Source organism: Xenopus laevis, chromosome 3L (genome assembly GCF_017654675.1).
Source record: "Xenopus laevis strain J_2021 chromosome 3L, Xenopus_laevis_v10.1, whole genome shotgun sequence".
Taxonomy (NCBI): domain Eukaryota; kingdom Metazoa; phylum Chordata; class Amphibia; order Anura; family Pipidae; genus Xenopus; species Xenopus laevis.
In genome coordinates this window covers 55,003,956-55,018,694 of record NC_054375.1, presented here as the reverse complement: position 1 = coordinate 55,018,694, position 14,739 = coordinate 55,003,956, and the positions used below count along the sequence as shown (strand labels likewise).

The following is a 14,739-nucleotide window of genomic DNA, read 5'->3' as shown; positions in this document are numbered from 1 at the left end:
AGTTACCAAAGATGAAACCGGTCTCATCCAGGGCAGCTGGTTCCAGAGGACTCTGTAGACAATTCAGCAGCTTTTGGTCTTATCTGAACAAACAGTCAGATTATAACCACCATTATTACAAAGGGAAAAGAACAATAAAAGTAAGAATCTCTGTGATAACCTGAAGCCATTGCAGTTATGTTCTGGTGCAGACTGAAAAGTGGAGTGATAGTGTATGTGCAAAGTGACTCAGTCTCCAGATTGTCCCACATCAAAGGCTCTCAATGTAGAGCTAGTGTAACTATTCTTATGTCATTAGATCAGTGCCATATGGGGCACCATCTCTGCCTGATCCCCACTGATTCATCAATGGGCAAATTGAGCTTCAGAACAGGCCAAGTGTGGGGCATGTGAAGCCCCCCACTTGTCCTGTATAACAGTGACCCATCACTAGTGTTGACAGGGGTCACCTACTTATGGGGCATCTAGCTTCAATCTATATACTTAGAATAATTAGGCAGTGTTTGAATACATGAAAACTGGTCAGACAGCTCACTCTGTATGAACAGTTTTATACTGTGATTGCTGTGTAAGAACTTTTTTGTAAATATGCACAAAACAGTGCTGCGCAATATGTTGGCACTCTTAAAATACATGTTAATAATAATAATAATAATAATAAAAGGGCTTACTTTGCCCTGGTCCTATAACCCATAGCAGCCAATTAAATTTTTAATGGGCTTTGATAATCAATCAAACCCAATATCTTAATTTAATGGAGTGCAGTGTAAGGTCCATCCAGACAGAAGGTCATTTAATAACTCTCCTACTTTTTTTTTGTGGAGACTCATATCAATTCCTGTTCTTGCTTGCAAGAAACCATTAAGGTAAAAGGCACTTTGTATGCAATGGTGCTGATTCAAGGAGACTGTGGCCCTTGTGTGCCAGTAACCACTTCCCATCAGTTTGAATGAAAAACAAAGCACCTAAGAGGCTGGCACAAGCCTGGACCCACGAAATAGTGAAGCCGGAGTCAGGTTGTAAAAGAGTTAAAAAAGCTTACATTTATTTTCCATAATTAAGCACCTTTGTAGCACTCTGGCCTGGGAGGTGTGTCTTTCTCACTGGATTCTGGGATTTGTAGTTTTTCCTCAACTGACACATCGAGTGGCTCCACCCACTCATTTCCCATTGGCCATTTCTCTTTTAAATTATGTGTGTTTATTGTTGAACATTTAGCCTATGAGTAAGTGTCCTTGGTAGACACGAAACGCGTCAGGCCTGTTTCTTATTTATGGAAAATAAATGTAAGCTTTTTTAACTCTTTTACAACATGACTCCGGCTTCACTATTTCATGGGTCCAGGCTTGTGCAGCCTCTTTTGAAGTTTTTTGGTGTTTGACTCCCCTTCAGCTTTTACAGATGACGGTATCAATGCCTGCCATACACAAAAAAATTGGATGTGACCATGTCTGGATTGTCATTATTTAGGAAGGATTATTAATTTATACAGCACTGCAGCACTTTATACTCAATGAATTAATATTGTCATCTTAGTAAATTACTTATAGAAATCAATTAAAATTTCTTTAGCATTATAATTAATTTAGAAATTAGTGATCAATCCAGGTATCACTCTATTAATTGGCTCAATATTATTGTGGTATTATAGATCCTTTGGCTTTCTGAGCTCCTTATAATTAACCTATTGCACTGCACTTTATAATTTATTGCACAGCACTTTACAAATTATTAATAAGTGTTACATTTAACTTTATGCACTGATTAGTGGTGTTTATCTAAGTGCTTACTATTTAACCAACTATTAATAAGTGTGTCAAAATTACTTTGTGACTGCCTTAGTGTTAATCGTTCAAGTGGGGGTTCTTTTCTATTCCTTCGGATATTGTGAAATTTTGAATACTGACTGCAGTCAGACCTCTACTTGAATTAGAAGGATAAAAACCAAGGGATAGTGGGGGGATTTGTGTTGTTTTCATGTCTGGATTGTCAAAATAGGCCCTTCCTTTTCAAATACACAAACACTTAACAGTCCCACATAGTGCCATTATAAAGCACTAGGTTACAGCAGCCTTAAGGCATTTGTTAGAATTTCAATTGCTAGTTAGGGCCGGGATATGGCCTCTGTGCAGGGGCATTGTGACTGTTGTGGTTGATGCAGAATGCTTTTAGGCAGTGATCCCCAACCAGTAGCTCATGAGCAACATGTTGCTCCCCAACCCCTTGGATGTTGCTCCCAGTGGCCTCAAAGCAGGTGCTTATTTTTGAATTCCAGACTTATTTTTGAATTCCAAACTTGGAGGCAAGTTTTAGTTGCATAAAAACCAGGTGTACTGTCTCATGTAAGCTACCAGTCCATGCAGAGGCTACCAAACAGCTAAGCACAGCCCTTTTTTGGAATCCCCAAAGACTTTTTCATGGTTGTGTTGCTCTTCAAGTCTTTTTACATTTAAATGTGGCTCACGAGTAAATAAGGTTGGGGACCCCTGCTTTTAGGGGTTTGTTAGAACCATCTGCACTTGTATAAGATTTGTTACTATAAGCATAGCTGCATTGGCTTTATATCATCATTGAGGGAAAGCAGAATTTGGCAGCAGTTTCTAGCAATATGATGGCCATAGTTAGTATTAAATATATCATTACCCTGTTCCAGATGATTCTGTAGCCACCAAGCCCCAAATCCCCCAAATCACATGCTTTGTGTGGAAAGTAATGATAAAGTTGCACTGATTAGGGTTATTGATTGTATGGCATTTACATTGTTCTCTGTCTGACTGAAGATAAAGGTTTCTATAAAAGCAGGTAACAGATCTGCCTACACAGTTTGTCTGTGCTAGTGACCAGAGCGAGCTGCTCAACATAGACCGGTGTAGACCAGTGTTCCATACTATGGAGGGTACCTGCCCACCTGAGAATTCTGGATCAATGGAGCTACTGACCAACAAGTCCTTGGTAAATATATATATATTTAATATACTACCATGCCATTTTGCATTTTACAATTACAGTTAAAATAGGTGAAATATATTCAATTTCTAAGAAGGGTTTTATTTATTTATTTTTCTTTATATATTCTTATAGTATGCTACTTTGCACAGGGAGCCTAATTTATCTTTATGTGTTATTCAAAGAACTATGAGTTGCCACATTAGTTGCGCTAAATAACAAAATTGAGAATGACAAAGCAGCCAAACAGTTAAGAAATATGGCAGAGTGTTTGTTTTGCTTATCTTTGGCATTTGAACTAATCATCTTATAGTACAACCTCAGCAAAAATGTGTACAAAATGTATCTATTGTTGAACTCTAAGGCAATATACAGTCCATACATTATATCCAATATACACCCATTAAATAATAGCTTCTCTTGTGCCAGTAGCATCACTTCAAGTGATTTCTAATGTCTCCCTTACTACTAATTCTTACCCCCAGGATGGCACACTGCACAGAAGTCTGCCAGTCCAAGCAGTGGGATCCCAGTATTTCTAGCAGCAAGAATTGCTCTGCAGTTTTTAACGTCCCTAATATGTGGCACCAAAGTGCCCAAAATCACCCCCAAAATTTGCTTGGGAATGCAACAGCACTGTGCCCTTAAATACATGCAACTGATAATAAGCATTTAATAAGCAAAAAAAGCACAAAATGTGGTATATGTTTATGCCTGGTGGTATATTGTGATATGTGCACATAATAATTTTACTTGACACTCCATGCTGAGAAAACTATTTCTGAAACTGAACCAAGCCAGTTTATTTTGGGTTCACATAAAGAAAATAGCAATTTATATATTTTAACGTCTGTGAATGCAACAGCACAACCTTTCACACAAATTCTTTCTTACTGTCAATAGTGTTCCTTAAAGTTTTAAAAAAAGAACGTTGCCAAGCTAATTGCCAAGATGCAATGTCTTATCCTAGACATTAAAAAAAGAAAAAAAAACAAAACAAATCTATTTACTGAGTGGTCCAGCCTCTTATAGTTACCCCGCCATTTTCTACAAACATGTTGGCACATGTATGGTATCATAGAATCTGCCCAATATATTTGAGAGTGTTGCCAAAGTGAACAAGATCAGATCATTCAGGTTGAAGGTCAAATACATTGATGGATGGTGTACAGTCAGAGTAACCTCATGGCATTCCTCCCTTATTGGGCTGCAGGCTTTCATTCTTTTCCAGGGTTGCTACAATTATGCAGCTATTATGAACTTCAACCTCCATTTATTAATGCAAAGCCTGCCTGTAACTGCTCCCAATTAAATTTCTTTAGCGCATACTGCCCCCAAATGTTCACAGGTTAGTAACTCTGCAACACCCAGCTCAGCAATAAGCCCTGCCAATAACAAAGAAAACCATGAGTCCATAAAGTCAATGTACTCATCAGAAGTGTTATTCCTGTTCTGTGCAAGGCCAAAATACTTACTAGAAAGCAATGCTTCCCTCCCAAGAAAGCAAGTAATCTCTCTGCTCTTGCTGTCTTGTTGCAAGCCTACTGCAGCAGGAATTACCCTTAGTAATAATAAAGCTAGTGTCATTTGTACCATTACCCAATGCATGATTGTTTGTTAAGACAATCGACAAATGTTTAGCTTGCGTAGGCACATATGATATATATATTTTAGGGAAATACAACAGTTAAAGTTTCTTTGGCAAGCGGTAGGATTAGTCCAGGACAAACAATGAAAAAAGGTGGGATTCTTTTTTCACCTGGAAAAGAAAAAACCCAGTTTATCTACTTATTGGTAATAAAAAACATTTTCTTTATCCATCAGATGTCCGATAAACTTTTAAATCTGGCCAGTCCAAAACCATCAGCAGCCTGGATCTGTAGACAGGTGCGAGTCAACATACCTTCAGTTGGTGAGTATTCTGCCAAGAACCCAAATGTTTTTGTACAAAATGTAAATAAATTCAGATGAGAGGCAACGAAAAGTGTTTGAATACATCTTGTAATATCTACAATGTATAACAAATATTTTGCTTGTATGGTAACAACTGAATAATAAAGATATAGCTGATTATGCATGATGTGACCTGAAAAGCAGAATGGCAAGTCCTTCTCACTGATTTGTGCTCTTCTGTTTAGTGTTATTTCAATACCCCTGAAATTCTACTAAACAAGAATTATATTGCAGATACTGTTAAAACAAATGCTAAAATAGATGTTTACTTCTAGAGCAACACATGTAGAAGTGTTCATACATTTATAAAAGGTGTATCATTGGGACATGAGTTTTTCTATTATTTAGCCTTGAGCTTCCATGTATGATCCTGACCCCAAAACAAAACAATAACTCAAATGTCTATTCTTATTATGCTCAGTAGCTGCATTTTGTGAAGTTGTCCTGTCTGGCCTGCTCTCTATAAATACCTAGCAGAATGAATTAGATGTGATGGTTTCTCAAAATATACAATAATAACATGCATTTAAACCATATGTGTCTACACATATATGATGGCGCTTGCAAAACGCATGCTATTTCTTGCAAAAGGGTTTTTGAGTTTTGCTGTCCATATTTTATGTAATTTATAACAATTCAAAATCTATTTCTACAGGCTTTATCTGGTACATATCTATATGTTGGCTCCTTCATATCTACTTGGAATACATGTGTATTAGGGAGATGAACAACTCCCAGGACATAACCTTTATTTCAGGTAAGTAGCACAAGAATTGCAGTGCAGATTTTAACTATACAAAATGTTCGTCTGGTACAAAATGATTTAAACATCAGAAAATACAAATGGCTTTGAAAGGTAAAATATGGAAGCTATTTCACTGTGACAAGTAAAGAAGTAGACTGGAGTAGAGAATAAGCAGAAAGTTACCACCTTGATGCTGAATGAGAAGTTTGCACAGGGATGCATTTACAACCCAGTGGTGCAACTATATCACCCTTTAACCACACCTGTAGTAAAGCAAGATAAGAATGGGATTTTTTGCCAGAAAGGAGACAATTGAATGAGTGCTAAGAAATAGAATTCTCCCATGCAAGCACAAAAGTGGCTACAGGTATGTTTTTTTTTTTATCTGGAATGCAATATCAAGAAAGGTCCAAACATTCAGGACCATCTAACACAGAGTCAATTTTAAGCAAATAGTTTATTTTAATATGTTTGTCTCTGAAATATTTAAACAGTACCTTGTACTTGATGGTAACTAAGCTGCGTGAATTAATATTGATGGTAAAACAATCTAATTGGGTTTATTTAATGTTTAGTATTTAATGAAAATGTTTTTTAGCAGACAGTGATCCAAATTACGGGAAAAAACCTTATCCGGAAATCCCTTGGTCCCGAGCATTCTGGATAATGTCTCCTATAACAGGCCTGGACTGGGAGTCAAAATAGGCCCTGCCATTCCAAGTACACAGAGGGCCAAACAACCCATTTAGCAGCCCACTATATGGTAACTTTCTATGGAACCACACAGCAGCCCCTCTGGCATTTGTCAGAACCCACAGATTGCCAGTCCGGGCCTGTCCTATAACTGTAAAGGCTTATTAGAAGAAATCTGTTTTGTGCACTCCTTACAACATGCACATGTCCTCAATAAGCCTATGTATCTTGCTGTGATAAAATTTGCTCAAGTGTGGAAGACAGGGCAAAATGGACACAAGGAAATTGGAATAAGCAACTGCCTTGAGCTAGTAGTAATATCTGAGGTCTGGACTGGGAATCAAAATAGGCCCTGGCATTTCAAGTACACAGAGGCACAAACAGCCCTGACCAGCCCAATAAATAGTGACCGTCTATGGCATCTTACAGCAGCCCCTCTGGCATTTGCCAGAACCCACAGATTGCCAGTCCGGGCCTGCTACAGTAAATCCCACGCTAACACTCATCCCAAACGTGACATCATTGAAAAATGAATACCACTGATTTTGTAGAAATGTGGGGAAAATTATGAATTGCATCCTAATTTAGCACTTTGGTAAATGAGTCCTCAAATGTTTTTAGCCACAAATATGTAAAATATAATAATGCTTTCCATGCCACATTACAATGTAATAACACTTAACTTTTTTCCCCCAACAGCCATTCAGTTGTTGTTAGCTTTCTCCCTGGTGGCAATGCTTTTATTCACCCTCTCTGCAGTCCTCTCAGCACCACATACTCCAGTAACTGAGCATAAATATCAGAAACAATCATCTTTGAGGCTTCTTATCTCAGCTCTAAAATGCCAGATCTACCCCCTGCAAGCATTGGCAGCCTTACTTCTGATCAACAGCTACCTCCTGCTACAGCTCAGTGAATCGTTAGTCAAACCTATGAGCGCTGCAGGAAATAATGGTATGGAGCAAAACGTTGACTTTTACTTAAAATACTTAAAATAGTATTTCATTTCTTTTATTTCAATACTCCAGAGTATGTACTACTTGAAAATGTGCATGGGTATAGGAAGAAAGCATAATTATGAACAAATGATCTGGAAATCTCATGGGTTTTTGCTTGTCCTATAAAGTCAGCAGGTGGAGAGAAGAAATAGCTAATTTTTTTGAGAGGGGGGGATATAAACCCTGCCTCAAGGTCATTGTGAGTAGTGTCAGGCATTACATTTTTCTTTAACCCATGCCATTTCTTCTGGCCATCTGCTGACATTATTTTAACCATCATTATCTTCAGTTATTTATATAGCAAGGGCATATCCCACAGTAATTTAAAAAACAGAATAAAATATAGGATTGGAAATTACAATTCAAAGGGATGGGAACACTTGACACATTGGGGCACATTTATCGAGGGTCGAATATCGAGGGTTAATAAACCCTCGAATTCGACCCTCGAATTTAACGATTCGAACGATTTTAAGCGATCAATCGAAGGATTTTTCTACAATCAAAAAAGGTTAGAAAAGTGCTGGGGAAGGTCCCCAAAGGCTAACATTGTACCTCGGTAGATTTAAACTGCCGAAGTATGTAGTCAAAGTATTTTTTAAAGAGACAGTACTTCAACTATCGAATGGTTGAATAGTCGAACGATTTTTAGTTCGAATCGTTAAAATCGAAGTCGAAGGTCGTAGTAGCCTATTCGATGGTCGAAGTACCCAAAAAAAATACTTCGAAATTCAACGTTTTTTTCATTCAAATCCTTCACTCGAGCTTAGTAAATGTGCCCCATAAGGTTATGCAAAACAAATGGTGAGGATTCTTTCAGGTATATTGACTTCTGATTAGTGAGAATGCATAAAGGAAGCTTCTCTATACAGGTGGGGTTTTAGGGAATTTGTGATGGTTTAAAGCGGCAAGGAGAGTCTGATGCGTCTTTGTAAGGAAATTGGGAATGGGTGATGCGAGTAGGAGAGAGTCGAAGGTCAGAACTAGGTGAAAAGGGAGTGTGAAGGAGCATATTTGAGAGTACAACTTAGATATATGGAGGGTTTAATAAAAGTTGATTTAGATGATTGTATGGTCTTTTAAAAGTCAATAAGTTGCCATCTCTATATGTGGGTTTTGGCTAAAAGAGAGGGTAGATTTATTCAGGGGGGAACCAAAAGAATCTGAAGTTCAGGTCAGTTTTAGTATAAAGTTGATGGGCTTAAAACATTGTTATATTTCATTATTCTCTTCATAATAAATGAAGATCGGGGTAGTGCCATAACATCAGAGCGAGGAAGAGAACTAAACTAATTTACTTTTCTTTTTCAGGCACTGCTGATGTTGAGGGGTTTGGAATGAATACAAGCAACTCTAAAACCAGTAACTGGGTGATGCTCCCCTCTGTTTTACCAGGAGATAGCTTCACATACCTGCTGTACTGCATTCCTGTTGTTGTGCCTATGACTGTGCATTCTGTGCAACAGTCTGATGTGGTGTGGAAAACAGAAAAACTCTGGGGCTTCTTCTATTCTGTCATACTATTGTTGATAGGTATCAAATATTTGTCTTCCTCATTCATCTTCTACATTGTCAGCCTACTGGTCACTCCTTTCCCACAAACGCTTCTGTTTAAAGGTTTCCCAGTGTGGATTCCAGTTGTCTACATTATGTCGGTTTTCACTCTATTTCTGTACTCGATTTTGCTGAAGATCTATGTAGAAGTTAGCTGTAGAATACCATCATCTGGTGTCCCAGCATCATATTTAACTATGAGAAAGAAAACAAAGTCATATCCTTCTCCACTTGGAATTATTTTTACAACGTTGCTCATAGTGGTCTGTGAAATCTTACCTATGCTGAAGATATATTTGCTACTTTCCAAGAAAACAGAGCTCTTTATATTGTTCCTGTTTTCTTTCAATGGTGCCTTCTACTTGGCGTGTCTCTCTGTATTAGTCATGGTTACAGTAAGAAAGTGCCTTAGTAATAAAGCCAAAGCAAAGCCAAGGAAGGTGGGAAGTGGAGTTTGCCTGGCAGACTCATTTGTGTACCAGTGCAGTCCAAATGCCGCCAAAGTCAAGTACTCACATGCAAAAAGTGTAGAAAACATTTCACATTAGTGAAACAATAAACAGAAGTGGCTGCTTTCGTATCTCGAAAATGCTGGAGACTTTCACACCAAGGTAAATGGGTTGGTGTGATATATAAATGCAAACCCTTACCTTGAACTTGGATCCCATCTTAAGGCAATTTTACATGTTGGCTCTGTCACGTGCAAGGAACATTTAAGACTGCAGTATCACCAATAGCAAGTGATATCTTTTCAAAAGTAGAGCATAGATGGACTTACTGTGGATGAGATGTAGGGAATAAGACAGCGAATGTAAAGGGAGTAACTTGCTAAATATAAACTATTAAACAGATTTTGTGTATATAACCTCGTGGGATTAACCTGAAGAATTTCTTTTATTTAATAATCTTGTAGATGGAAGTAAACGATAAAAGGCCTTCTTGTCTTACAAGCTTCTTAGGTCAAAACCTGGGCCTCCTCACATTACACATTAAACAGTTTTTATACATAGTGGCACTTTTAGTATGTGATGAAGTAATGGCAACTACTTAATATGTAAGAGCAAGGATTTTACTCAGGCCTTATTTTATTTACAGATAGATATGCATTTCTGTATTCATTAGAGGTATATAACCTTGCTGCATGAATAAGCCCAATAACAAATACAACAAACCGACTATGATATATGATGAGATGGTCACAGAATGGGCAACATGGCATATCATAGTGGTCAAATCCATGCTTGTAAAGGAGCTGGGGAAAGAAACATTTTTGAGCAATGCCTATTTCTTTAACTCCTCATTTATTTTCTGTCATGGTATTATTTATAACTTCCATACATTTTTTAATAAAACTCTGAAATAAATCAGATTGCCGAATTGCATTATTAATTGTGATGGTATATAAATGAGTTTATTAATAGTTCATCCGTTGGAAAGATTGGGAGGGTTCACTTGGTTATTATTCCACCAGGAAGACCTGGCAAAGGATATGTCAAATAGTTCAGCAGGACTTGTCTTCCCTCAGTTACAGGCTGTGTTTAAAGTTTGGATACATCTCTTATATTTTAGTTAGAAGCAGCCTCGGGGTCCTAACTAAAAGCCTGTGCAAGCATGTACTGCTTTCTGAAAGCCAGGTAGCCCCTGTCTTTTGAAAATTCACAATGACTTGTCAATGTTTATGCGTTCGCTTTGTAATAATTGTACCTATAGGGTGATTGAACTTCATTCCCCTCTGAACTGCACTCAACACTAACAATGTTCAAGGAAAGCTTTCAAGCTATTCAGATACTTTGCAATCAGTTTGTTATGGGTTGAGGTAGAGCTAGATGAACTCGAAAGCATGAACAAAGTTGGGACCTTCACTAATCCACTGGAGTAGAGAAAGCCCAGTACTCAGTGTCGTTTTGATACCCTTGTTACACACACTCCTATACTCAGCTTGTTCACTATTTAGCATCCAAAGGGCATTTGTTTTCAGCCAATCTCAAAAGCAGCATCAAAGTCAGTTATCTTATTAACACCTTAAGGGCACAGGAGGAACACTGTGTTAGTATCTTTGATTTAGGGATGAGACAGGACTTGCCTTGGACCTGGTTCATTCCGGCTGAATAATGTATTTTCTCAGAAGAGGAATTGCACAGCATGAGGCATTTCTACACAAGGGCAATGGAACATGAGGTGATTTGGGCTCCCATGATATTTGGTATCTACTAGATCTTTTAGACGCATGACCAAACTTCCAAGTGCCTTACCCTTTAAAATTGCTAAGGGTAAGGCAAGGCAAAAAGAAAAAAGATGTTTAAAATGCTTTTCTCTCTTGGGATTAGTGTGACTCAAAGTGCTATGCTGAATTTTATATATTTTATATATAAATATGGCCGGACAGAAAATGAAGTGATTTGCTCAAATCACAAGTTGCCACAAAGAGGCAAATCACATTACCTTTAGGTTCTCTCATCTGGGTCATCAACTTGTACAACTTTTAGGATTCAATGATACTTGATTCCAGTGAGCTCTATATATTGAATTGTTTCCCTTTTCTCGTTGTGCTATTTTCCAGCTCCTGTTTTTAATTAGAGCTATTTTCTCTTGTTGTTCTCCCATATCCCCTCCCCAATTCATTTCACTTTTCCCCACATCTTCCTTCTTACTATATTCTCCCCATTTCACTTTGAATTGTGGCACTATACCCCTTTCTCTGACTGTTTTTCTCTTTCTTGTATCTGCTTCCTTTTATTCTTTTCTCCTCTGCTCTTGTATTTCCCAGTTCTCTGTTTTGAATGCATTACATGCTTCCTGTTTATTTTAATGTTCCCTTCTCTTCTCCCTTTCTCTGTTTCATTTTGACATCCCCATTTTCCGCCAACACACACAAACATGCTCATGTCCCGCACCTCAAACCTATTTTATAACATTTTATACAATTTGTGCTTTCTATATCATACTCATTTTTGTTCCATCAACAATGTACCTTGATGATGCCTTGATGATCATCACTGTTAAATTGAGTCTAAAATATTTCCTTTTTCCCTGTGTGAGCCTAGTGTTTCAGGTATTCAGCAACACACATTTATTTTGGCAGAAGTTTCTGTCCAGATGGAGCAGCTGGCACAGAGTACAGAATGTAATATCTATCCAGCAAGACAGCAGGTCTCTCCTGTACAAAGCCCCCACTTGAAGGCCCCCTATGCATTATCCCTGGTACCTCCTGGGGACTCTGGGTGTGAGCTGTGATCAGCCCTGACCTGTAGTGTTTTGTTTGTTCACCTCAGAGCTATTTACTTTTTGTTAAGGCACAAGCATCATTACATCATCCAAATTGCCTTACTTCCAAGGAGCTGCAGTTTAGTGCTGTTAAACTCATTGGTGATTATTAGTGCTTAATTTCAGCAGCAGCTGAAAAAGTAATTAAGGGCGGATATCAAGCAAAATATTACCATTATTAGTAACATTTGGAAGTGCTAATTTGCATGCAGGTCTCAAAGAACAGGCTGAACTGTCTAATTTTCTTGTGTTACAGTGACATGCCCCCCAGTCTGGGCACATTATAATTAGAATTAGCAGAGGTATGACACTTAGTCATGTCACATCTTCTCTTCTCTCACCATCAAGGCCATCTAGTGTAAGGAGATGTAAAATTATCTCTGTTTAAAAGCCTGGGATTCTTACTGTAACCCATCACGCTCCACAGAGGTCTCTATTAACTGTGTTGCTGCTTTGTGTCACATAGTGGGAAATGTCACCTAACCCCTGTAACCAATGGTTGAATTAATCCAGACCATTTGGTTGACATTCTACTACTATATACCAAAAGACATGGCTTCATAATCAGGTGCACAAGATCACCTCCCTAATTACATGCATTTATGCAGTCTTTGCATCCAAAAAATGGGTTAATGCTTTATCTTTAAATGGCACCCCCTCTAATGTCAGTGAGAAATAAATCTCGGAAGCCCAAAAGCCAACAATCTGTCACAAGGGGCCCTGGACTGATGTGCTAATTATCAGGTCTCACCCACACCTTTTCTTGCACAAATTAAGGCTGCAGCTGGGGTGATAATGTTTGCTGAGGTAGTCTACAATTGCTTGAATAGCTTTGATCTGCTGCTCACAGACACTTCTGCATTTCTCACAGGTCTAGCTTTTATTTATTTATTTTGCTTAATAGAATGTTAAAATGAATCTATTTTTAAAGAAGAGAAGGTCGAACCTGAAAATAGCCTGATTCCACTGTTTTAGTCAGTTACTCAAATTCTATAATCTTTAACAAATATATGTGTTTTTTCATTTTCAAGGCGCCATTTTTCATAAAATGATGGTGTTGTTTCTGTATCAGTTTTTGATTTTAATTGCAGTAGCAAATGCTTACAGCTGGTTTCAATCTAATTGAGTTAACCAGTAATTATTTTATGCTTACGAAAACTGGATGCATTGAATCCCCCTAAATGTAACCAAATCCATTCCTCAAGAAGTACACTGCAACTGCAAGGAACTTGCCTTAGCTTACCTTGCCCTAGCTTATTACAGACAATGAAGAACTTCAATTTGTAGATAGTGCCATGCTCCTAGAACATAAATCACAATAGATATGAAAGTGCGCCATGTCATTAGTCACAATAATATTTTGAAAATAAATTTACAAATAAACGTTTGGCAAATTCATGCTCAACCCAACTTGTGAATTCAGCTTTCCCCCCCCCCCTTAAATAACAATTTTGACAACATGTAATTTCCATAATTTCCAAAGGCCTCAGATGATTTTGGAAGTATCTCAAAATGCTCTTATCCTATTCTATGCTATAAAAACAACCCCATCTCTGTGTTTTCACAGAAACAACATGACAGCTAGGGCACTGCAAAGAAGTGTTTTTTTGCAACTACATACTAAATGGCCATGTATTTTGTTGTCAAAAAAAAAAAAGGTTTTTCTTTTGCAGATCACAATTTCTCTCTATTTATCACACTTCTTTCCTTCCTCTCATTCGTGTTTCTAAACCAAAATCTTTGCTAATTCAAAACTTCCAAGAACCATTGAAACCATATTTGTTTGAATGTAAAACTTTCTATCACTCCACTTACTCAAACATTCTCAAGAGTTAAGGAGAATTCTTGAGTTACTTGGCATTTAAAGTCTATGGGATCCTTGCATGATTCTACCAAAATTGTCTTGGACTTTTTCATGATCAATAGAATTCAAGCAGACAGAAATGGGCCAACCAGCACTCTACGAAATCCACAGGGCCACAGATTGAAAAAGTGAAAGCTTTATTTATTGAAACAGGTTAAAATACAGCCATTCTCCATTGGCCATACACGTTTCGTGCCCAGTAGACACTTAATCATGGGCCCATGATTAAGTGCCAACTGGGCACTAATCTCACCGAGTGCCACCACCCTAACATGCGGCGATCCAAGGTTATGGCATCAAAATGTCTTCTTCCCCATTTTTGCATGATTTCCTGGGATCAATACATGCATACAGCTATTCCAATGGATGCAGATGGGCATTTAGCAAATACATGCCAAATCTCATCCAAACTAACCTTTAGGGTGGTGGCAGATGGGGATAAATGCCTTCCTATCGGCAAGAAAGTGAATTGTGGGCAGGATGGCAGACATATCTCTTCGGAATTCCGAAGTGAGGCAATTTCGTGCAACTATGGAAAACAAAGCGATATGTATGCCATCCTTTGCATTGCATTCTTGCCAGCAGGAAGGCATTTGGGGAGATTTATCACCCGCAGTAAAGAAGATTTGTCGCTGGGCAAGTAATCTCCCTGTCTGCCACCACCCTTATGCTGAGTTTTCAAGTGAATCTAAACGAGCGAATGGACATTCTCCCCAATTCTC

At 38.1% G+C, this 14,739-nt stretch overlaps 1 protein-coding gene across 1 annotated transcript; it reads left to right on the top strand.

The window, feature by feature from the left end:
• Positions 1-2,819: 2,819 nt before the first annotated feature.
• On the top strand, positions 2,820-10,249 carry XB22062450.L (uncharacterized XB22062450 L homeolog). Its single transcript, XM_018252266.2, has 5 exons — positions 2,820-2,952; positions 4,771-4,858; positions 5,555-5,656; positions 7,037-7,291; positions 8,647-10,249. The coding sequence occupies exons 1-5, from the start codon at positions 2,890-2,892 to the stop codon at positions 9,435-9,437; spliced, it is 1,299 nt and encodes a 432-aa protein (XP_018107755.1). The 5' UTR covers positions 2,820-2,889; the 3' UTR covers positions 9,438-10,249.
• Positions 10,250-14,739: the final 4,490 nt, after the last annotated feature.